General features: G+C 39.0%; 1 protein-coding gene across 2 annotated transcripts in view; it reads left to right on the plus strand.

The window, feature by feature from the left end:
• The window catches only part of BMPR1A (bone morphogenetic protein receptor type 1A), a 142,114-nt gene extending 122,580 nt beyond the window's left edge, over positions 1-19,534 (plus strand). For both annotated transcript variants that reach the window (XM_070364534.1, XM_070364535.1), the window contains 7 exons: positions 3-102; positions 3,962-4,106; positions 8,337-8,529; positions 10,896-11,193; positions 14,321-14,496; positions 15,503-15,633; positions 15,721-19,534. In XM_070364534.1, coding sequence (XP_070220635.1) covers positions 3-102; positions 3,962-4,106; positions 8,337-8,529; positions 10,896-11,193; positions 14,321-14,496; positions 15,503-15,633; positions 15,721-15,846 — 1,169 coding nt within the window. In that variant the 3' untranslated portion in view covers positions 15,847-19,534. The remainder of the gene's footprint in view (positions 1-2; positions 103-3,961; positions 4,107-8,336; positions 8,530-10,895; positions 11,194-14,320; positions 14,497-15,502; positions 15,634-15,720) is intronic.
• Positions 19,535-26,119: the final 6,585 nt, after the last annotated feature.

A 26,119-nucleotide genomic window follows, 5' to 3' on the forward strand; every position in this document is an offset into this window, starting at 1 on the left:
AGGTCCGTTTTTCGATGGCAGCATTCGATGGCTGGCTTTGCTCATTTCTATGGCTGTCTGCATAATTGCTATGATCATTTTCTCCAGCTGCTTTTGTTACAAGTAAGATAATTATTTTGATGCGAAGTATTTTGTTGAGTAGTAGATATAAACAGTTGTTCTTAAAGCCAGTAGGCAGAAACCATTGACACTGAATGTATTTCAGAAACCGTTAATTTGTAGTCTCTGGTTATATTTCCTTTAATTAACGGTATTATAGTTTTCTTAAGTGAACAGAGGACCTTACTATCAGTCAGTTAATTGGACACAACATTGTACTTCTTGTTATGTTCATGAATACTTAGATTTCCTTATTTATAGAATACTGAACTTTCTTATATCTGAATGTTTAAAACCTGTCCCAGGAAATCAACTTTATATATTACCATTCTTGAGTTATTTGGTGGTTCAGAGCTATTTGCATTTAGTCATGATTTCAGAAGACAGTTGCCAGAAGAGAAAAGTGATAAGAGGAGGGCATAAACTTCATAATAAAACATTATCTGACTGATATGTGAATAAACCGAGAGATCAGTGGGACTGGTTACTAGACCTATAGGTAGACCCAAGTATATAAAGTTAGTTAGTATGTGATAAAGGTGACATTTCAGATTACTGAGGAAAAGTTGGCTTATTCAGTAAATGGATTTGGGAGTAGATAGCTATATGGAGAAAACTGAAGTTGAGTCAGTTCTGTACACTGAAATAAGTTTGAACCAGATTTAGCCATGTGGATATAAAATTCATGTGTGTGTATATATGTATATATATTTACATATATAAAGTAAAATGATTAAAATACTAGAACAAACCTTGGAATAGTTTTTAAAAATAATCTGAATCTGACACAAATCTTACAAGCCAAAAAAAAAAAAAAACCTTAAAATTAAAAAGGAAAAGATTGATGATGTCAACTACATAAAGATAAAACTTTACTCTATGGTAGAAACCACTATAAATGGAGAGACGACAGTATAACATGAAAAATATCCCCTGCTTATATTACAAAGAGCTAATTTCTCAAATATAAAGAGCTTCTATAAATCAAAAAGAAAAAAAATCAATTCAGTAATTAGGCCCCCAAAAAATGAACATAATGGTTTGTTTAAATAGAAATACATATGGCTCTTAAAAGAAAAAGATGACTCAAGAATACTCATAATATGAAAAATGTAAGTTAAAATCATACTGAGGTATTATTTTTTATCTGTTACACTGGCAGAGATTAAAATTTTTTGTTCAGCTAGGACAGGGAGACAAGATGACAGCAAAAAGCTGTGGAATCTGTGAAGCTTATGGATGAGTATAGACCTAAAAAATCTGAATCCCAGGCTAGAAATTGAGAAAGACAAACAGCAACCAATCTGTACTACAAAATTCCCCAAGAAGTTCAAGAATTGGCAGTACTAACCTCTGGAAGTTAGGTTGAGGGTGGCTGCCTGAAAGTCTATTTTCAGAAGGTCAGATGCTGTATTGGTTGTGCAATCCTATATTAAGAAATCACTCCCAAACTTAGTGACTTGAAACAGCGGTTATTATTACCTCTCACGGTTTCTGTGGGTCAGGACTTCAGGAGTGACCTGACTGGGTGGCTCAGGATCTTTCATGACATTCAGCCAGATGTCAGCAGATGCTGCACTCACCTGGAGGCTTGACTGGAACTGGTAGATCCTCTTCCAGGGTAGCTCACTTGCAAGGCTCACAGGTTGGCAGGAGATCTTAGTTCCTCCGATATGAACCTCTCTACAGCACTGCCTGCATGAGCTTACTCACAGCAGGAAGCCTGGCTTCCAGTGCAGAGTGAACGGTCCAGAGACCAAGGTGAAAGATGCATGCTGTATGTGATCTAGACTCAGAAGTCGCACCATCTCTTCTGCCGTCCGTATTCTGTTGGTCACCCAGGTCAGCCCTGGTGCATTATGGAAGGGAATTAAACAAGGACAGGTGTGCCAGGAGGTGAGAAATGTTGTGGGCCATTTTGGTTGCCAGATACCAGTGATGTTGAGATCCCTGTTCTTATTCTGAATGATCATGTGACTTTGATCATGAACAAAAGGCTAGAAGTGTTGTCTCAGGGAAAGAGCAAAAATGTTCTCATCTGTGGTGTCCCATTACTGAGGGTGAGGTAAATGGTATAGTAAAAATAAGGAGGTAAAGTGAATATTTACGTAATAATCTGTGGGCTCCTCAGCCATCCAGAACCGTGCTAGCCAAGCTTGTTCCCTCTAGATAATGTATAAGAAGATTATTCTTAGGGAACATCCATCTGGCCCAAGAACAAAAGACCTAAATATTCTGCCTCCAGTAAGCCCAGTGAAGTGGCCCAAGCGGATTAGCTTACAGTGAAACCTGTAGTCAGTAAGCCATTCACTTACTAAGGACACTGACCCCCGAGAGACAGGAAACAAACGCGGCGAGTCCTGTTATTGCCCAGCTCACTCCCTGAAAAGAATGTCTGATTGCGGGACACAGGAAGAGCTCACGCAGAGCCCAGCAGGCACTCTGAGTCAAGGAGGTATAGCCGAGAGTCTGGGGAGAGAGCAGCAGCTATGGTTCACAGGTACAGAGTGCTGGAAAGGAGAGAGTTTTCATAGAGAAAGAACTCTATAGATGTCTTCAGAATGGTCCCACAGAATATTCAGCTGATCTTGGTCAGTGATTTCAAGTGAGCAAACCCCCCAAAGCTGAGAAAGACCACTTGAAAAGGTCGAAGGACCGATATTCAGTGCTCACACAAGGCTGTGAGCAGCGTCTCTTCTCACCAGCTATGTAACCTCAAAACCTCATAATTCACGGGGCTCTGGTTATAGCACTCAGAAGGGTCTTGCCTCAGTATTGGAGAATAATTAGCCACCTGTCTGACTTGGGACAAATGGTGGGCCCTAGGCCTATGGTTTCCTCTTTTGTAAAAAGGAAACACTACAACTTACCTCTTAGGAGTTTAATAAAGTTGAAGTAAGTCACAGAACAGTGCCTGACACACTGAACATCAATAAAAATGAGCTGTATGTATCCACATGGATAAATATGTAATACATAAGTTTTTTTATACAAGATGTAAAATATTAATACAACATATGCCATTTATAGAAATTAGTATCCAGAGGAAAAATTTTGTGTGTGAGTATATACTTTTTATGGTAAAGGTATAAATACACAGATAGGAAGGCTATAGCCACCTTCAAGACAGTGTTTGTCTCTTAGGATTAAAAGAAGAAAATGAAATTATCAGGGAAATTTCAGATATTTTAATGTTATTTTAAATATATCATAAAATTATAGCTTAATATTTATTAAATTTAAATGGTTCACACATGGGTGCTAATTAATCTCTAACTGTTTAAATGTTTGAAACATCTCATAATTTGAAGTTTTTTTCAAAAACCTTTAAAAATATCAGAATGAACTTGTTTGACTTCTTTTCCGTAAACTCCTTTTCCCTTTTTAAAAATGGTAGTATATTTATTGTTCATTATGATGTAAAACTACATTTATAAATTCAAATGAAAAAACATATGTAAAGCAGAGAAGGGATATTCTTACATCCCCAACAATAGCTATTATTTAACTTGCTAGATATCCTTTCTAATCCTTTCAGACAAGTATAGATACATATAATTTTAAACTGTTTATAGTGAGGGTGAAACTTTACATGCTGTTTTTTAATCAGTTTTTTTCACTTGCCAACGTACCATGGACGTCTTTCCATTTTAAGGTAGTATATAGCTCTCTATTTCAGAAACTCTCTCTCTGGACATTATTTTAACAGAGAATATATTATCTGTGATAAGACTCATTTGGTTATGAACCCACGTGATGAAGGAATGCTGATAGTGTCAACAGCCTCGAGACTTTTCTTACCTTAGACTTTTATTGTTTTAGAATTTTAATGTAGTTATCTTCTGCTCTTTTAAAATAAAAGACACTATTGCAAGAGCATCTCAAGCAGACGCCGTTACAATCGTGATCTGGAGCAAGATGAAGCATTTATTCCAGCTGGAGAGTCATTAAGAGACCTCATTGACCAGTCACAGAGCTCTGGCAGTGGGTCTGGATTGCCCTTACTGGTAAGCTGGGCTGCCGTGTAGGCGCCAATGGCCCACTGACACAGAATGTATTGCCATACGCTGGTGTGAAAGCCGCTCAGTTGTGTCCGACTCTTTGTGACCCCATGGAATTCTCCAGGCCAGAATACTGGGCTGGGTAGCCTTTCCCCTCTCCAGGGGGTCTTCCCAACCCAGGGATCGAACCCAGCTCTCCCACGTTGCAGGCAAATTCTTTACCAGCTGAGTCACAAGAGAGATGGTTAGAAGATTAAATTAGTTGAAATAAGAAATATGAAATAAGAAAGGATAGGCAGGTAAGGAAGAGCCGCAAGCAAGGTTAAGAGACAAAGTGTGGTCATGAAGTGCTGTATAAGTGTCAGCATTAGCTCACACATTTTTAACAACCATCTTGAGGAATCAGGTATAAAATTCTTTGCATTTGTAAGGTTAAATTGATCGATTGGGAGAAATATAAGTATTTCAGATTCTGAAATCAAAGAGAAGTTACTCCCACAGATCATCTTAATAAGAAGAACTATACTTCTTATACTGCAGTACAAAACTATATTACGGAAATACAGTTCATAAAAATAATGTTAAAGGGAGATGTAGGTAATTCTCAGAGAGTTATATGTATAGAAATATTTGGATTTAAGGGTGAAGGGGATACTTATAATAAACACTAGACATTCAGATTTTAAAGGCTTTGTTTAGTTGGATGTGTTTAAATCATTGATGTCTAATTTTAAAATTCATTGAATCAGGTAATTCTGTCATTAAATTGGAAAGGTAAAAGTAAAACTGTCTTCATATGTGAACAGCATGATTGTCTACATAGAAAATGTCAAGAATGATAATGTAAAACGACAGCAACCAATAAGTGAGTTTATCAAGATTGCATAATAAGGTCTTTGTACAAAAATCATTGAATTTATATACGCTGTCGACAAACAGGGATTAAAATTTTAAAGGCAGTATCATTTAAAATAGCATTAAAAATGTGAAATATTTTGGAATAAGCATGACAGCATTTATGTATGACCTGTACACTTATAATCAGAAAACATTGCCAAAAGAAATTAACAAAACCATTCATAAGGAGATGTAGATACAGCCTGTTTTTGTATCAGAAGACTCAATATTAAGATTTCAATTAGCCTAAAATTGATTTATAATTTCAATTCAGTCCAAATCATAATCAGAGCAAACTTATAGAAATTGATGAGTTTATTCTAATGACTGTTTGGAAATGCAGAGGACCTAGAAGAGCCAAAAAGTTTTGAAAAAGAGTAAAGAGGATTCACTACCTGATTTCTGGGCTCATTGTGAAACTGTAGTGGTCAACACTGTTTAATCCTGGCGTCAGGATAAATGTGTGTGTCGGGAACAGAACAGAGTCTGAAGATGAACATACAAGTATGTGATCGGTTGATTTGGATACCACGGTAATTCAGGAGGAAGAGAGTCTATTCAGCAAATGGTGCGGGAAAAATTGGGTATCCATTTGCCAAAAGGTGAATCTTGACCCGTACCTCACTCCATATACAATACAGAATCACCTTGAAATGGATTAAATATAAAAGTACAAAACCTTTAAAAGAAAATATTTTAGGAAATTATTATAACTTTGAGTGAAGATTTCTTAGGACACAAAAGGAAAAGTCATTTTAAAAAATGATAAATTGGTCTTTCTTAAAATTTAAAACTTTTCCTATTCAGAAGATACTATTAAGAAGACGAAAAAATAAAGTCACAAACTGGCAGAAGAGTTTTGCTAAAGAATTTGTGTTGCAGAATATATGAAGAATTTTTACAACTCAGTAATGAGTCAAAAAACCCAGTCTTTTAAATGGACAAAAGATTTGAACAGTCGCTTGCCCAAAGAAAATATAAGGATGATAGATATGAACGGCACATGAAGAGATGCTCAGCGTCATCAGGGAGATGCAGATTAAACACAGTGAGATACTACTGCACATCCACTAGTTTGATGAAAACTGAGAGAGCATTAAGTGTGGAAAAGAAGATAGATCACCTGGAAATCCCATGCAACACTGATTGATATGTAAAATACAGCTACTTTGGGAAACAGGTGGATGGTTGGCTTTAATCCAGTGAAGCAGCCCCCCTGCTAAGTGTTTGCAGGATAGGTACGCAGGGGCTTCCCTGGTGCTCCGGTAGTTGAGAATCTGCCTTGCAGTGCAGGGGACATGGGTTCAATCCCTGGTTGGTTATCTGAGATCCCATATGCTGAGGGGCAGCTAAGCCCGTGAGCTGCAACTACGGAACCTGTGCACAGCAGTCAGGAGCCTGCATGCCACAGCTAAGACACGACGTAGCCAAATAAATGAATTTTAAAAAAGAAAAGATATGCAGACATGTTCCATAAAAAGACTATGAAAGTTCACAGCAGCTTTATTTATAAGTTGTAGACAGCCTGGGGACTTTCCTGGCGGGGTCCAGTGGTTGAGACTCCGTGCTTCCACCACCAGGAAGGCAGGAGTTGGGGAGAGGTACAGATTCAATCCCTGGTCAGGGAACATTCCACATGCCATGTGGCCTAATAAACAAACAAGTAAATGTTTTCAATTAAAAAAAAAAATTGTAAACAACCCAAAAATCCATCAGTTGCTAAATGAATAAATTGCAGTACATTCTTAGAGTGGAGTACCGCTTGGCAGTAAAAAGGAGCAAACTGCTGATACGCGCAACAGCAGCGAAGTGCGTTTCAGGGTATTTTATGCTGAACGAAAGGAGCTGGACACAGGCTGCTCACTGCGTGTTTCCATTTATGTCATACTCAAAGCTGTAGGGACAGAAGAGAGATCAGTGAGGCCAGAGACTGAAGGTAGTGGAGAGGGAATTGACTTCGATTCTCTACATCTTAATTGTGATGTTTGGTTGTGGTTACATGACTGTGTACATATGTCAAAACACGTTTTCAAAAAGAGTGAGTTTTATTATATATAAATTAGACCTCAGTAATTCTGACTTTCTAAAAAGAAATCACAAAAGGATTGTGTAACAAGTGATACATAAAGTGAGTCAGTTTAGACACTCATAAATCGAGCCCATTTAACTGTGTTTCCCGCCTGGACCGTGGTGTCAGAGTCACTGTATTGGTTTAGATTGGCTGATAATGTTTCTGAAAATGAAAGGTCGCAATTTATGTGCTTCTTTCATCCAACAAATACTGATGAAAACAGTGGTGTACTAAAGATGTTGTCCTGTATAAATATCTGTGTTCTGTGAGTCGTGGGGGATGGAATTCAAACAAATATATACACCAATAGTTACAATTGTGGTAAGTGCAGCAACTGAGAAATATATATGTGCTATGAAGTTTTTGAGAGAGAAATAATACTCTTAAGGAAACTATACATACAAAAAGACTGAGAGAGGAATGAGCTTGACTGAATTCTAAAAATTGAAACAAGGTAGATAAGAGGGATGCGTGTGGGGGATTAGAGTGAAAGGTCAGGCGGAAGAGTTAGGCAAGGGCCAGGCCACGTGGGGTCCTACATACAGACTGAGCTGAACGTTTCTAACTGTCATTTTGGATTTTGTGACATGATAAACCACCCCACACGCCAGTGACTTGAAACAACTAACGATTATTTTTCATGATTCTGTGGGTCTTCTTGGCAGTTCTTTTTCTGAATTTGTTCAGCTAGACCCAAATGGTAAAGTTTATGTACATGGCCAATGGTTGGTATGGTTTTGCTCGTTTTGGTTACAGAGTGCCCTAAAATGGCAAGAAAGGGTAAATCCCAGTGCACAAAGACTTTTCCCTTGTTCTGTTAATACTTTAGCTGTTTTTCTTTTGCCCAAAGCAATTCATGTAGCCAAGCCCAGAGTCTGGGCACGGAGACTACCCAAGACTGTATGTACTAGAAGGGGAATTATATTGACCATTTTTGCAAACTGTCTGTCACACTGACAGACTGTTACTTTGTGATTTTAGAATATATTGTACATTGTTGCCTCTCCTTCTGAATACAGTACAGTCTTCCCTTGGGATTTACTTGAGGGATTGGTTCCAGGATCCCCTGAAGATACGAAAATGTACAGATGCTCAGGTCTCTTACAGCTAGCCTTCCATATCCAAGGATGCAGAACGGATACAGAGGCCAACTGTATAAACATTAATATTGGAGTTGGTTGGTTGTGTATACCATTCTTTTTGATGGGTTAGCCTATTAAACCACTTTCTCAATCTTAATACTTCTCATTTTACTTTTTCCTATGAAGGTTCAGCGAACTATTGCCAAACAGATTCAGATGGTTCGGCAGGTTGGTAAAGGCCGATATGGAGAAGTGTGGATGGGTAAATGGCGTGGGGAGAAGGTGGCAGTCAAAGTGTTCTTTACCACTGAAGAGGCTAGCTGGTTTCGAGAAACAGAAATCTATCAAACTGTGCTAATGCGCCATGAAAATATACTTGGTGAGTACACATTTTATTTTAGTCCCATGTTCTAGAAGGTTAATGGGGTGCCGGTGGAAGCCTAGCTCAAGGGCTTGAAAACATGTGAGCTCAGCTGTGTGCATTTGGGTAAGGAAACCTGGTGGAATATCTGCTTTAAATACAACCCAGGCCTGAATGCAGCCAGCCAGTCTCTATACATACCTCAAAGGTGTTTTGGGCTTGGGTTCCAAACCACTGCAATAAATCAGATACAGCAATAAAGCAAATGACACAAATATTTTGGTTTCCAAGTGCATTTAAAAGTTGTTTATACCGTACTGTAGTCTAAATGTGTAGTTGCATTATGTCTAATAAACAATGTACATACCTTAGTGTAAAAATACTTTACTGCTAAAAAATGCCAAAACTACAATAGTAACATCAAACATCACTCATCATAGATCACCATAATAAGTATAATAATAATGGAAAAGTTTGAAGTTTTTTGAGAATTACCAAAACGTGACACATGAAGTGAGCAAATACTGTTTGAAAAGCAGCTTCTATAAGACTTGTGGTCGGAGTTGTCAGAGACCTTTAGTTTGTTTTAAAAAAAAAAACAAACACAGTGTGAAGCTCAATTAAACTAGGTGTGTCCAAATTTATTACCCGGCGGAAGAGAAGCAGCAGTGAGTTGTAAATTGGAAATAATGTAGTTTATTGGACATACTCATATAGTAACCCAAAAAGAGTCTCTAAAAGGTAATTGAAACAGTTTTCTAGGTCACTTTAACTATGTGCACCTTTGCCTCCTGTGAATGGAATCACCCCCCACCTCTGTGAGATGCAGCCTCATTTACGGTCTGTGCTAGTAGGGCTCTCCCCTCACCCCCATTTACACAATACCAAAATAACCTGGTATGATTTGATCGGTATGGCACAGAAACTCATCTGCCTTCCCTGGCTTTCTTTTCAGTGACTATTTCCTTGCCCTTTCCTTTAGAGAGTGCATAGCATGTTGCTAATAGTTTCCTACACTAACCGTGTTAGTTTCCAGGAACTGCTTATTGCAGATGACCACAAACTGTGTGGCTTAAAACAATAGAAGCTTAATCCTCTCCAGAGTTCTGGAGGCCAGACGTTTAAAAGCAAGGTGTTGGCAAGTCCAGGCTCTCTGAAGGCTTTAGGGGAGGACTCTTCCTGCCTCTTCCAGACTCTGGTGATCACCAGCTAACTGTCCTCAGCATTTCACACTCTCTGTTGGCACATGACCTTTCGCCCGTTGTGTCTGTGTCCAGACTTCCCTCTTCTTGTGAGGATACTAGTCATTGAGTAGGTACCTACTGTAATCACCGGGACTTGATTATATCTACAAAGACCTGTCTCCAAATAAGGTCACATTTATAGAGACCTGGTGGACATGAATTGGTTGCAGGGGGAGGGCTATTACTCAACTCAGCACTCTCTGACCTTCTTTTGAAGAGAGGACAGACAAGAGGAGAAGGAAAGAAAGCCAGTATCGTGAACTTGCTTGTCAGTGAACCAGGCTGAAAAGGCAGATGTGATGAGCCATTGATGGGCAAGTGGGCGTTAGCTTAGTTAGGATCAAACTCTTAGTTGAATATAGTTAACTTAATTTTTAACTCTTTAAAGTAAAGGGCAAGGAAATTGTAGCTGAAAAGAAAGCCCGGGAAGGTAGATGAGTTTATGCACCGTACTGATCAGATCATACCTAGGTTATTTTGCTCCTGTATAAATGGGGTGAGGGGAGAGACCTACCAGCATAGAGCATAGTTAACCTAACCAGCACTTCGTCCACCTGATGTGGAGAACTGACTCATTGGAAAAGACCCTGATGCTGGAAAAGATTAAAGGCAGAAGGAGAAGGGGACAGAGGATGAGATGGTTGGATGGCATCACTGACTCGATGGACATGAGTTTGAGCAAGCTCCAGGAGTTGGCAATGGACAGGGAGGCCTGGAGTGCTGCAGTCCATGGGGTCGGGTCGCAAAGAGTCTGACACGACTGAGTGACTGAACGGAACTTTTAATGTGTCCGCTTTTCAGTTTGAAATGAAGAGCCTTTTCTACATTCCTTCTTCATAGTTCTTGGTGCTTAGGGAATCATGTAGATTAACAACATTCCCTCAGGTTATTACATATGTGATCTTTTTCTTAGTCATATTATCATTTCTATGATTAAGATTATTTAATTACAAAAGTATAGACTTATGTGTAAATGACAGATGAAAATTTGAGTAATACATTCAAGAGATGTTGTCAGCTAAGTTAAATTTATATTATCTATAGATGATACCCAAGTTATTCTCAGTATCCTGAATGAACATCTTTTATTCTTCCTAGCCACCTCTGAGAACTAACCTTTTAAACTCATTAATTAAACAGGTTTTATAGCAGCAGACATTAAAGGTACAGGTTCCTGGACTCAGCTCTATTTGATTACTGATTACCATGAAAACGGATCTCTCTATGATTTCCTGAAATGTGCTACACTAGACACCAGAGCCCTGCTTAAGTTGGCTTATTCGGCTGCCTGTGGTCTGTGCCATCTCCACACAGAAATTTATGGCACTCAAGGAAAGCCTGCAATTGCTCATCGAGACCTGAAGAGCAAAAACATACTCATCAAGAAAAATGGAAGTTGCTGCATTGCTGACCTGGGCCTTGCTGTTAAGTTCAACAGGTGAGTGGTTCTTTGCCTGGTGTCTGGGATTATTTTAATCTTCTAAAGATAGTTCAGTTCAGTTCAGTCACTCAGTCGTGTCCAACTCTTTCTGACCCCATGAATCGCAGCACGCCAGGCCTTCCTGTCCATCACTAACTCCCAGAGTTCACTCAAACTCAAGTCCATCAAGTCGGTGATGCCATCCAGCCATCTCATCCTCTGTCGTCCCCTTCTCCTCCTGCCCCCATCCCTCCCAGCATCAGAGTCTTTTCCAGTGAGTCAACTCTTCGCATGAGGTGGCCAAAGGACTGGAGTTTCAGCTTTAGCATCATTCCTTCCAAAGAACACTCAGGGCTGATCTCCTTTAGAATGGACTGGTTGGATCTCCTTGCAGTCCAAGGGACTCTCAAGAGTGTTCTCCAACACCACAGTTCAAAAGCATCAATTCTTTGGCGCTCAGCTTTCTTCACAGTCCATCTCTCATATCCATACATGACCACAGGAAAAACCATAGCCTTGACTAGACGGACCTTTGTTGGCAAAGTAATGTCTCTGCTTTTGAATATGCTATCTAGGTTGGTCATAACTTTCCTTCCAGGGAGTAAGCGTCTTTTAATTTCATGGCTGCAGTCACCGTCTCCAGTGATTTTGGAGCCCAGAAAAATAAAGTCTGACACTATTTCCACTATTTCCCCATCTGTTTCCCATGAAGTGATGGGCCCAGATGCCATGATCTTCGTTTTCTGAATGTTGAACTTTAAGCCAACTTTTTCACTCTCCTCTTTCACTTTCATCAAGAGGCTTTTTAGTTCTCTTCACTTTCTGCCATAAGGGTGGTGTCATCTGCATATCTGAGGTTATTGATATTTCTCCCGGCAATCTTGATTCCAGCTTGTGCTTCTTCCAGCCCAGTGTTTCTCATGATGTACTCTGCATAGAAGTTAAATAAGCAGGGTGACAATATACAGCCTTGATGTACTCCTTTTCCTATTTGGAACCAGTCTGTTGTTCCATGTCCAGTTCTAACTGTTGCTTCCTGACCTGCATACAGATTTCTCAAGAGGCAGGTCAGGTGGTCTGGTATTTCCGTCTCTTTCCCTGTTTGTATTCAGGACAGTGGGGCTCCAAACGCGTGAAAAAAAGTGCAGTGACAGTGCTCGTCGCTCAGTCGTATCCAGCTGTTCGCGACCCCGTGGACTGTGGCCCACCAGGCTCCTCTGTCCATGGAATTCTCCAGACAAGAATACTGGAGTGGGTTGCCATTCTATTCTCCAGGGGATCTTCCCGACCCAGGGATTGAACCTGGGTCTCCTGCATTGCAGGCAAATTCTTTACCATCTGAGCCACCAGGGAGGCCCTGCAAACACGCATCTGTGCTCCTGTGATTATAAATTAGGATTTGGGGGGAGGTTCGTCTTAGTGTTTTGTTCTCATTGTGGTTTTTGTTTTTTACAAAAATTACATCCTACTCTACATATTCTTGGTTTCCTAATTTTTATTGTCTTAGACATCTACTTCAGTTTATATAGATCTTTACTCTTTTTAAGAGCAGTATGGAAACTTCTCCATTTTATAGATTACTATAATTTATCCCATCTGTGACCCAACTGGTGGACATTAAAGTTGCCTCCAGGTTCTGTTATTTAAAAAGTGCTTCAATGAATATTGTATTTTATCCATATATAATATTCCAGAGTTCTTGTACAAGTATTTCTTCATAGTGGATTTCTGGAGAAGGGGCTAGACAGAGAGTATGTGTATATTAAACCATATTAATAGGTTGTCCCTTTAGAAAGTGTGCATCAGTTTATACTCCCATAAACAAGATTTATGTATGCCATTGCTTCATCACTACTTGATATTGTCAATATTTTTAAACAATGAGAATATCACATTTTTAGGAAAACATTGAAATTGTTTTAATGTTATAACTCTAGAGTACAGCAGCCATTTCACATTTCAAAATTCATTTCAGGCCATAAAATTAAAGTATATAATAAAGCAAACATCAAAAAGTTTAATCTTCTTCTGTCATTATTACAGTTTTCTATCCTATTGAGTTTTTATTGGCTCAAGTATTCATCAGATGCTATTTAAGACAATATAAAGTACATTATATTGACCTCCATTTCAGAATAGTTTCCAGAATTTTAACAGATCTGGGAACCTAAAAAAAAGTCATTCATGTCTTCAAACTCTAAAATATACTCCCAAAATTAAAAAAAAAAAAGATAAATATTGCAGTATGAGTATGTAAACGAGACTCACAATAGAACTAAGTTGGTTGGACCCATAAAGAAAAAAATGTAATCCTAAATCACAAAGGATCACATGAGAAAGAAAAGCAAATGACACCTCTCAGTTTTCACATTTACTGATCCTAGGACATGATTCTGAGAAGGCAATGGCACCCCACTCCAGCACTCTTGCCTGGAGAATCCCATGGACGGAGGAGCCTGGTGGGCTGCAGTCCATGGGGTCGCTAGGAGTCGAACACAACTGAGCAACTTCACTCTCACTTTTCACTTTCATGCATTGGAGAAGGAAATGGCAACCCACTCCAGTGCTCTTGCCTGGAGAATCCCAGGGACTGGGGGAGCCTGGTGGGCTGCCGTCTGTGGGGTCGAACAGAGTTGGACACGACTGAAGTGACGTAGCAGCAGCAGCAGCAGGACATAATTTTCTACCACATTTTATATTCAGTACTGTTCTCTTTCTTAGAGAGACACAGAACTTATTTGGTAACAAAACTTGACCTGAAGTGATTTGAGGTATTTACTGTCTTTATTTATTCAGTTAACTGTGAATATTCATACTTAGTTTTTTTCTGTGGACTTAGTAATGATTTTGATTCAGTACTGCTGCAGACCCTGCTGGAGATGTTATATAATATATAGCATATATTTAAAGGGTATAATACGTGTTTAAAATCTGAAAGATGTTAAATTTCAAAATACACCTAGCCCCAAGGATACTGATAAGGAAATGTAGACTTATTAGATTTTATTTAGTTGTGTATACAAAACACACACACACAGAGAGAGAGAGAGAGAGACAAATTCTGACTGTTACACAATGCAGTGAAAATAGAGAAGAAACGATTTTCTTTTCTCTCAGCCTGGGCATTTTCTGTCTTCTGTTTCAGTGACACAAATGAAGTTGATGTACCTTTGAATACTAGGGTGGGTACCAAACGCTACATGGCTCCAGAAGTGCTAGATGAAAGCCTGAATAAAAACCATTTCCAGCCCTACATAATGGCTGACATCTATAGCTTTGGCTTGATCATTTGGGAAATGGCTCGTCGTTGTATCACAGGAGGTAGGAGTTTCGGTAGCATGTTTCTGGTTATGTCCGTATACTCATCATTCAAAAAATAACAGCTTCAGCTGTATAAGTTAGATGTCATCTATGTCAGGGATCTCCAAGATCACTCACTGGTTCTGTAATTGCGTTAGGACTCCCAGGATTCAATGTATAGTTGTCTTCATAGCAAAGATTTGTTACACTGAAAGGATACACGTCAAAATCAGCAAAGGGAAAAGAAAAGGCCTGTGGGGCGAAAGTTCAGAGGAAATCAGGCACAAGTTTCTGAAAGTCCTTTCCCAGTGGAGTCACTCAGGATGTGCTTAATTCCCCTAGCAGTGAATTGTAAAAACGTGAAATATTGTCATCTAGGGAAGTTCATGAGAGATTTAGTACCCAGAGATTTTTTTGGAGGCTGGTCACATGGGCATCCTCTGCCTGGCATGTATAAAAATTCCAAACTTCTAGAAAGAAAGCAGGTCGTCAGCACAAATTATATTGTTTGCACAAATACTCTAGTTACAAAGGCCACCCTTTTCATTTATATGAGTAGAGAGAGCTGTTTACCAGGCAAGTTCCCAGATACCAGCTAAGTGTCAATCTTTCAAGCAGGCCTTTTATACAGATAGCAATTTTGGGTCTGCTTTGTTAACTCATTTCTACATATACATTGTCTTTCTACTGCTTAAAAAAGACTCTTACTCATTTATTAGTAGAAGCAACTGTGTACATAAAAAATAAGACTAAAAATTTCAGTTGAATGGTTCACTTTGCTTATTTTAAGGGATGTTGGCATGTTCAATATGGACAACTATGGTGGGGATATAGAAAATAATCAGATATTTAAAAAGAAAAGTAGAACATACATTTAGTATGAAACGTGAATCATCTACTCAGTAGTCTCTTCTTCTTTATGGGGGAATCAATTTTAGTCCCTTAGCTGAGTAACAAGCGCTGAGCGGATTGATGTATTTTTCCAGCCACCATTTTTGTGTCCACTGTGTTTTCTCACTCACTGCAGGAATAGTCGAAGAGTACCAGCTGCCGTATTACAACATGGTACCCAATGATCCATCATACGAGGATATGCGTGAGGTGGTGTGTGTTAAACGTTTGCGGCCAATTGTGTCTAATCGATGGAACAGTGATGAAGTAAGTGGGGTTCAGTCCTCTCAGGAACTGATTGCTGAGTGCTGCCAAAGACACGTGGCCACTCATGACATTCTCTTTACTTTTCAGTGTCTACGAGCAGTTTTGAAGCTGATGTCAGAATGCTGGGCTCACAATCCAGCCTCCAGACTTACAGCTCTGAGAATCAAGAAGACACTTGCCAAGATGGTTGAATCCCAAGATGTAAAGATTTGACAGATAAAAAATCATGAGGAGAGATTCTAGACTGCAAGAACTGTTTTCACCCAAGGAATGGGTGGAATTAGAATAGAATGAGGGTGTTAACTTGGTTCTCAGACTCTCCTCACTACACCTTCACAGGCTGCTAATACTAAACCTTTCAGTACTCTGTAGAATACAAGCTGGGAACTTCTAAACACTTCATTCTTTATATATGGACAACTTTATTTTAAATTTGGTTTTTGATGCCTTTTTTTTATTGGATTTTTATGAACTGCATCAAGACTTCAATCCTGATTAATAAGTCTCCAGTCAAACTCTGGGTACTGAATTACCTGTTCATAAAATGGTGCTTTCTGTGAAAGCCTTGAGAAGATAAATGAATTCAGCAGAGATGGAGAAATGGACACGTTTGCCTTCTACCTGAAAACACGTTAATCTATTTGTATTCTGCCTTTGTAAACAGCCTATGGATTGCGACCTGTTCGGGACACAGTGCTGCTTGGTTTACGATAGTGTGCCATGCCTTGATGATGGGGTGTGTGTTTGCATACGTGCATACCAGAGTTCCTCTGCTGCCATTTGAATTAGAAGAAAATTATTTGTGAATGCACAGGAAGATACTGGTGGCTGTTGGTTTTGTGCTTTAAAAATGCATTATCTGACCGAGATTTGCCAATCGCATAAAAGCCATTTACCTTGCAAGTGAGCTAGCTTCTCCACCAACTTTATTTTTTAACATTAAAGTTAATATAAAGGCCAAAAGGAGTAAAAAGTGTATGTAAATTTGGACTGTTTTCCTCCCACCACAAACTTTTTTTTGTTAATTGTTATTATTGTCATGAAAAGCATCCTGTCCAAAGTTGGAACTTCCAATGCCATGAACCTTCTAAAGAAAACACTTCTTATTGAAGTAAATACTAATTAATGAATTTGATAGCAATGTAAGTGCCTATAACCATGTTCTGTATTCTTTATTCTCAGTAACTTTTAAAAGGGAAGTTATTTATATTTTGTGTGTAATATGCTTTACTTGCAAAATACCTGCTTCTTTACAACCGTATTTTATACATGTACATATATTCACACTATAGAAACCAGCTCATGCGTACCTCATATCCCATCCTTAAGGGAAAAAAATTAAAAGATCATCAGAAAAATATATAAAGTAGAAACTATATGTAAAATCTTCACAATTAATTCAAAACAGTGTATCAAATCTAGGACTTTGTTTAACTTCAGGTATACACTTTCATTAAGATGCCATCATCTCAGTTCTGTTTATGAAGGGATCCTCAAATTAGAAATTTCTATCTCAAAGTTAATACACATTTATCATCAACTATTTTAGACACTTAAATCATTTAAAATTTTTAGTTTTATGATTTCGGTTTCATAAGTTTGTGAAGACAGTGAAGAGTCAGGCAAAAAGTTCCATATCTAGTCATACCTACATCTATACCATACAGCTGTTATCCAATAACATATTTAAATATAATACATATTTGATGGATGCCTTGTTTTCCCAAGGAGTAATTCTGACCTACTTATTATATTTCTGTAATGCCTTTTAAATATTACTGTCTTACTCTGAACAAACAACTCATGGATGCATAAAGTGAGAATTTTCTTGCGTACAGCGTAAAATAAATGTGGTTATTATAACAACATAGTGAAAAAAAAACTTCAAAGTGGAGGAATCAGAGCCCGTATCTGTCCATTACCAAAAATGTGATTGACATTTAAGGATGAAACTCTATATTCACAAATTTGAAATTTGCTCTAACAGTTTTGACCAAGTTTAGTAGTTTGCATCTGACATAACTAAAGTTTTGAGTGTTCATCAAGATAAGTAAATTGATATATTGATAGTACCCAATAACTTGCTCTTTGAGAATGTTTTCCCCATCACTATACTGAGAAATATAGGTGTTTTAATCTAACTTGCCATGTAATTTAAGAATAATTATGAGCTCTGATCTAGTTAAAGTTAACCTTGATTTATTTTTTATTTGATAACTATAAATCTTGAAAATAATTTGTCATCCTAATAAAGGAAAATGTAAAGAAAGGTGAACTATTCTTAGAAATGTTAAAATATTAAAATACTATGTGGAAGCAAAAATTCCAGGTAATAGACGACCATTATAATTTTTTAATTAAATTGATCTATTAAAAATGATATCAAGGACTAACTGTAGAAACTTGTTCAATAAACATATTTTCTAACAAAAGATGTTTTTTAATATTAATGGTCTTTAAAGAGCAAATGACGTCATATTTGAAATTCTAAAGTCTACAAAAAAGCTGCATGAAACCTATTTTTTTCCTCTCCTTCTTTTACTCTTATTCTTAAATATGAAGTCAGAAACTTTAAGAGTAAAAGAGGAAGGGTCTCATAGCACCTTAGGTAATTGGTAAAACCTTTGAAGCCGTTACTTGTCCTGCTTACAACTTAGCATCTTAAAAGTTTGTGGCTTCTGTCTCTCATCCCTTTAAGTGAAGCATAAAAACAATCAAAAAACCAAAGCAACCTGAAAACTTCATCTTCCCTCAAAGAAAAGTCTCCTTTTGAGTTCTCTTTCTGCTGGTAAATATCTCTAGAATCAAAGGCATACTAGCATTGACTTCAGTGTGTCTATTCGAAGCTTTCCCTGTGTTTCTTATTGGACAAGTTTCTGAAGCATAAAATTTGAATCTGGTTTCTCTGGAATTGTTTTCACAAAAGATACTGCAGTCACCATTTTAAATTGCCTTTCCAATTTCAGGAGTGTTGTTGACCTTAGAAAGTGACTTAAGGTTTTTGGAAATGATGTTTTCCTAGAATGTGCCAGATTTTTTATTTATTCACTGTATAAAAAAATATTTGATATCTGTTTTCCCCCAGATGCTTTGCTTTTGTTTAGAACAAAAATTGCAATTCAGTGTTTAAAGAATCATGCATCTCTAAGTTGGCCCAAGATCAAATTTGAATAATTTATTCCAGGCAAGATTTTATAAATTAAATTACCTGTGTTTCATGTTGTCTTGAAATGTTTCTAAATATGTAAGATAATTTTGACAGAAATATGAATTAATTTTTAAACATTGTTGCCGCTCTTGTACTGTTTAAAAGTGGTAACATTTATTGTTTGCTTGGGTCAGATGTTAAAATAGTGGTGCAGCAGTTCATCTTCTTGCCTTAGCGCTGTTATGAGAGTCACAGCGAAAACTGCAGAGAGAGCTGACATATTCGTAAAAGTCAAGTTAAATCTAGGGCAGCGTCACATGAAGTTACGTGTAATGATCGTCCACAAGGAAAGCGTGTGAACACTGCTTTTTGCAAAGGCTTAAATATACTGTAATTTTAGCTTGTGCTCTGTCCTGTGCTTTCAGTGGAATTATTTAAGCCCGTTTAGTGACTAGTCCTTGCCCATTTTAAAAACTAAAGTGTGGTATATATTGTATAAAATGAAAGTGTCATTATAGCTTAATTAGGAAAGTTGTACAGAAACACTGAAAAGGGTTAAAAACAGGCAGTTTTATTATGCAATTGTAAAACACCAAAAATATAGATTCATCTTTGATATGCAATTCACTAAATGTATTTTGTACAGCATCTGGTTTAAAAGGTGCCTTATTAAGTTTACCATTGATTGCTTTGTTCTATATATAGATTACATACAGTGTATCATTTCTAAGTAAATAACCTTATTTTAGTATACTCTAGTGATGTGTTTTGTGAAACTCTACTGTGACTATATTGTGTGTCAGAAGTCACGTGTCTGGTGAAATAACAAATAAGTTAGTGTACATACTGATGTCCCTGAGATGCACATTTCATCCACCAGAAACCCAGTTTGGGACACAGGCAGGTAAGTGACTACACACTCTTTCCCTTATGTAGATAAATTATAAATTACAAGCCTATTACAGCTGAGGGTTATTTTCCTTAAAATTTATTTTCTAATTCTAAAAATATGTACACATTACAGAAATTTAAGAAAACCTAGGTAAGAATAAAGAAACAAATGAAATCATTCAAAATCCTGTTGCCAGATAGTGCCACTACTTACATTTGAATGCTTCTTTTCAGTCTTTGCTGCTGCATATTGTTTACAATGTTAAGATCGCAGTGTGTTGTTATGTATCAATTGAAAATATAATCTTTTAAAAAATTGACTACATAGCATTCCACTAAGTAGATGGAACAATTTGTTCTTTATAATTCCCTGCTGAATATTTGGGTTATTTTCATTGTTTGAGAAAATATAATCAATGTCGTGAACATCCTTGTATAAATATCTTCATAGACTTATTTTCTTAGGTTACACTCTTAAAAGTGGAAACAACGGATGTGAACTTTCAAAAGTTCTTCAAGGTGGAAAAAAAAAAAAATCTGAGATTCTTGATAAATACTGCTACCTTGCTGTCCAAAAAGGTTTCTCATTTACACTCCCAAGAGCAGTGTAAAAGTGCTCGTTTCACTACCTAGCCAGGTAATTTCTTGCAAGTTTTTTCTCTTTCTGCTAATAGAGTGCCTGATTTCTTGCCTGAAGCTAGCTTCTTTTAAGAGTAGTGGATTCCATTTATCTGACCCTAGTGTTCCTGCTGCAGCAAATGCTTTTTTTAAAGCTTAAACTTCAGGGAAGTAAAGGGTGCTTTCCTTCTCCTCTGTAGTAACACTATTTTCCCTCCTGCACTTGGTCTCACCGCCTATGAGAGCTGTTCTCAGTTGTGTGTAAATTCAGTCAGTGTGCCTCGCGATGCCTTTTCTTAGGCCTTTGAACATGTTAAATCCTCAGAAGAGGTTTGGGACTAGTTGGTGTCGCCCCACCTATATATATATAGGTGGGGGCGATATATATATATACATATATATATGCATATATATATGTTGGGAGGTACCCTATTATAGACTCTTTATCCTCATGTAGTGTCAATGGAAGACAGTAACTTGAAATAATGGCATGTTGTGCAGCTTGATGAAGAAGAATCAGGGATTTCTGGGGCCTATCAAGTACATGCCAGCTTTTTTTCCGTCTCTGAAAAGCTGACTTGGATGCACTTCCCTGCTGGTCCGGTTGCCACAACTGTGCTCCCAGTGCAGGGGCCCTGGGTTCGATCCCTGGTTAGGGAACTAGATCCCACACGCTGCAACTAAGAGCTTGTGTGCTTCAACTTAGATCCTGCTCAGCCAGATTTTTTTAGACACTGTTCTTCTGGAAGAGCCTAATCCTTATGGGTAGGTTAAAGCAGACACAAATTCAGTCGTTAAGTCTTCATTTTCTGGGAGAAATATTTACCTGCCTATTGCTAGTACATGAACCATTTCTGGCACTTCGTACTTCAGTTGGATGCATCTTCCTAAAAACAGCCTGACTCCAGCCCTTGGAGCGGTACAGCCAAAGTGGACACAGTTCACTGCAGGTGACTGGCCAGAAGTATAGGCAGAGCCATCTGGTGGCAGCAGTCATGGGGAGTTAAAACACTGAGCTCACGGTAAGAACAGGTGGGCAGGTCGCCCTGAAGCTGGGAATCAGGAAGCAAGAACTTGGTTCAAGTACAAAGGTACGTGAAAAAAAGTATTTCAGATAGAAGCAGAGACTAGAGCTGAAAGGCTAATCCATAATGACCTTTTGAGTTGCTGTTGATTGTTATTCTCTTTGGTAGATGTGACACGCGTGGCCTGCCTACTGCTGCTCTAAACTTGATCTTCCTGCTTGTCGTCCAGTTACTTGCTCAGAGTGAAATTCAGAATGATTCCAGATGCCCCAGTGCTCCCTACCCCCACCTCACTAATGACCTAGATTTTATACAGGGAACCTGAAATGTTACCATTGTTTTAAAAGTCAATATGAAGTTCTTAACATTCAAAGTATTTTTAAGCAAGAGGAAGAAGGAACTTGGGCCTCTTTTTTTTTTAAAGGTAGGGAAAGCCTTTTTTGAAAGCAACTTTAGAATCAAGTTGAAGCACAGCTGTTGCTCCATTCTCTGTTGCTCTCATATGCGACTGAAGTCCAAGTAAGTGTTGAAAACCACTAAAGGAAAGAATGTGGCAGAAAAAGGGCCACCGCTGTAGGGGGAAGCATTGCAATCAAGCACTTCAAAAGCAGCTTCTATTATTGATAATTGACTGTCTTCACACTCGGCTAGTAGTTGTTGTTGAAGAGAGATTCTGCCTCGCAAGATTCCGCTGCATGGTCTTCAAGCATCCCTGTGGCCAGTAAGAAGTCTGATACGTGTCTGATTCAGTCTTTTTTGGTTTAACTTAACCGCTTTCATTCAGGGAACACAATTTAATTTAATTTTTGATGTCTGGAAATTTAAACTTGCCGTGTCTAGATCCATTCATTCTGTTTCTCGGTGCTAATTGGGTCCTGTTAATCTTCCCTTAGGAGCTTTTCTTCCATCACTTCTCTGCTCTCCCTCCCCTTTCACTTTCCTGTTTCTGGAACTGCTTTGCACAAATCAGATTAGGTCAGATCAGTAGCTCAGTCGTATCCGACTCTTTGCGACCCCATGAATCACAGCACGCCAGGCCTCCCTGTCCAACACCAACTCCCGGAGTTCACTGAGAACGCCCATCGAGTCAGTGATGCCATCCAGCCATCTCATCCTCTGTCGTCCCCTTCTCTCTCCTGCTCCCAATCCCTCCCAGCATCAGAGTCTTTTCCAATGAGTCAACTCTTTGCATGAGGTGGCCAAAGTACTGGAGTTTCAGCTTTAGCATCATTCCTTCCAAAGAAATCCCAGGGCTGATCTTCAGAATGGACTGGTTGGATCTCCTTGCAGTCCAAGGGACTCTCAAGAGTCTTCTCCAACACCACAGTTCAAAAGCATCAATTCTTCGGCGCTCAGCCTTCACAGTCCAACTCTCACATCCATACGTGACCACAGGAAAAACCATAGCCTTGACTAGATGGACCTTTGTTGGCAAAGTAATGTCTCTGCTTTTGAATATGCTATCTAGGTTGGTCATAACTTTCCTTCCAAGGAGTAAGCGTCTTTTAATTTCATGGCTGCGGTCACCATCTGCAGTGATGTTGGAGCCCAGAAAAATAAAGTCTGACACTGTTTCCACTGTTTCCCCATCTATTTCCCATGAAGTGGTGGGACCGGATGCCATGATTTTCATTTTCTGAATGTTGAGCTTTAAGCCAACTCTTTCACTCTCCACTTTCATCAAGAGGCTTTTGAGTTCCTCTTCACTTTCTGTCATAAGGGTGGTGTCATCTGCATATCTGAGGTTATTGATAATTCTCCCGGCAATCTTGATTCCAGCTTGTGTTTTCTTCCAGTCCAGCATTTCTCACGATGTACTCTGCATATAAGTTAAATAAACAGGGTGACAATATACAGCCTTGACGTACTCCTTTTCCTATTTGGAACCAGTCTGTTGTTCCATGTCCAGTTCTAACCGTTGCTTCCTGACCTGCATACAGGTTTCTCAAGAGGCAGGTCAGGTGGTCTGGTATTCCCATCTCCCATGGATGTTGCTTCCGTATTTCTTACGTGTGTTTCATATGTTTCATCCTGCCTTTTGCTTTGCTGCCTAGCTACTGAGTGTTTTTATTTCAACAACCAAATTTTATTTCAACTTTATTCGTATTTTGAAAAAATTTCAAACTTCAAGAAAAGTTGCAAAAGTAACTTTGCAAAGTAAAGTTGCCATTTACACTTCATCCAGATTTATAAACTTACATTTTGTCACGGCTGCTTTGCCATTCTTTATGTATACAAGAATTGCAAAGGCTCATCTTGGAGTGTCTGTACAGACTTCCACATACACGTACTTTTTTCTGAACTATTTGGAGTAAATTACAGAGCTCATGCCTCTTTAGCCCTGAATCCTTCAGAGATAACTCTGTTACATAGCTAGTTATGTACAATTTTCAAAATCAGGAAAGTTAACATTTATACCATAATGATTATCAGCAATACCGCAGTCTGCAGACCTCATTCAGGTTTTGCTAGTTGTTCCAGTGAAGTCCTTGGGCACATTTTCCTGGTCCAGAGGCTGCCTAAGATCTTGCATTGCATTTAAATGTCCTGTCTCCTTATTCTCCTTCAATCTGAAATAGTTCTCTAGCTTCTTTGTCTTGCGACACCAAGATTTTCTAGAATAAAGGTCAGCGATTTTGTGGACATGATGCTTGTGTTCTCAGGGCGTCCCACCAGGATGCCGTGGCATCAGTGTTTCGTTGATGGTGTCATTGGTCAGCAATTTTGTGGACATGATGTCTGAGTCCTCAGGGCGTCCCACCAGGATGCCGTGGCGTCGGTGTGCGTTGATGGTGTCACTGGCGAGCCCTTTTAAGGTGCTGCTCGTAGTTTCCCGGCTGTTAAGTCCATGTTTTCCTTTTGTACTTGGCATGTTAGGAGAGAGACTTTGAGACTGCATTTTAACATCCATTGATAACTTCTACGTGAATCAGTGATTACAGACTGGTGATTTTCTGATTCCATTTTTACATTTATACCTATTAATTGGCATTCTGCTACAAGGAATAAATCTCTGTTTTTGTTTATTTTTTATTGTCAGTATGGACTCTCATTCAATAAGTTATCGTCTGTTAGGTCATTTTTTGTTTCGATGCTCAAATTGACCCAGACTTGGCTACTGTGAGTTCATCAAGGTGGCGCTGAGTCCTTGCGACACGCACCCATCGTTTCTGAGCACTTTTTACTTTGGGGCGTGTGAAGACGTTCCAGGCTTATCTGGTGTTTTCCTTGCCCCTGCCGTTGAGTTAGCCATTTCTCTTTGCTTCCTTTTAGGGAGGAGGATATTTAGAAACCAGGATCTAGGTAGCAGATGATCAATTTGAATTTCCAATTTCCTGTATTGTTTCTAGAGATTTATATATTCCAAAGTTTTCGGTTTGTTGAGTCTGGAACCTTTCGTTCAGGACACTGGGTTTCCACAAACGTTTAGCAGTTTGGGGTAGTTGCTCATCAGTGTGTTTGTGAATCCACAGATGTTTAGCAGTTTTGGGGTAGTTGCTCATCGGTGTGTTTGTGAATCCCTGCTAAACCCAGTTCTGTGTTCCTTGGGTTCCTGCTTTTATCCAGGAGTGATGGAACTTTCTGTTAGAACAAAAGTAAGGAATCCTTCCCTCTCCTTAATCCCCTCAAGAGGATCCAGGCTTTGCCCACTCTGCGTGTTTGCCTCGGAGTGATGGAACTTTCTGTTCGAACAAGAATAAGGAATCCTTCCCTCTCCTTAATCCCCTCAAGAGGACCCGGGCTTTCCCCGCTCTGCGTGTTTGCCTCGACAAGCAGAAACGTTTTGTCATTGTCAGGCCAGGTTTGGGGGGCGTTCTTCATGGAGGAATGACGCTCAGTCTGAAGCTGGGAGAGGAGTTTTTGAGATAAACATCATGGGAGAGGAGAGGAGCTTCAGAGTATGAGAGTTAAAGGGAGTTTTAATAAACATTTTTAATAGACCATATATCGTCTTGACGATGTTTCTGAAATGAGTTATTTTGACATGTGGTTTGTGGAGACACAGCTCGGGATTCTCTCCAGAAGTCTTGACTGTGATAAAGTCACACGTGTCCTCTGGGTGTGGGAGGTTCTTGCCTCTAAGTGTCAGTAGCTGCCCTGTGACTGTGCTCGGGACTGACAGGCACTGCTCTAGCTGCTGTCTGTGGGGTCGCTCAGAGTCGGACACGACTGAAGCGACTTAGCAGCAGCAGCTCTAGATCGAGACGGAGGCCACTGCTGCCGGCTGCTTATTTAGCTCCGGCTGCCGCAACTGCCCCTCCACAGACCGAGGAGGGCTGAGTTTGAGTTCAGGGATCCCCTGAAATCACTCCCATCTCTCAAATGTTTTGAGTTATGACTTCCTATTGCTATTTCATTTTGTAGTTGCTCCCTTGTACTTGCTGTTTTATAGGAGTTAACTAAAATTTCCTGATCTGCGTATGGTACCATTCTTGTTTTTCAATGATGGTTTTGAGTATTTTGGGGTATTTTTTTTTACCATCGGGTTTAGGGAATTCTGATACCACTCTGTGTGTGAGTCATTGTCTTGTTCTGGATGCCACAAGTGAAGGGTGTTTTAACACTTGCCTGGGTAACAGGGGATCTCCTCTGGGGCACTCAAACAGACTCCACCCAGAGACATTAATGAAAGAAATAAGAAAGCCATCAGGGACTTCCCTGGCAGTCTAGTGATTAAGACTTCGCCTTCCGAAGCAAGGAGTATAGGTTCAGCCCCTGGTTGAGGAGCTAAGATCCCACATGCCTCATGGCCAAAAAACAAAAAAAAAAAAACGAAAAGAAAAACCCCAAAACAGAAACAGTA

This window comes from Bos mutus, chromosome 28 (assembly GCF_027580195.1).
Source record: "Bos mutus isolate GX-2022 chromosome 28, NWIPB_WYAK_1.1, whole genome shotgun sequence".
Taxonomy (NCBI): Eukaryota; Metazoa; Chordata; class Mammalia; order Artiodactyla; family Bovidae; genus Bos; species Bos mutus.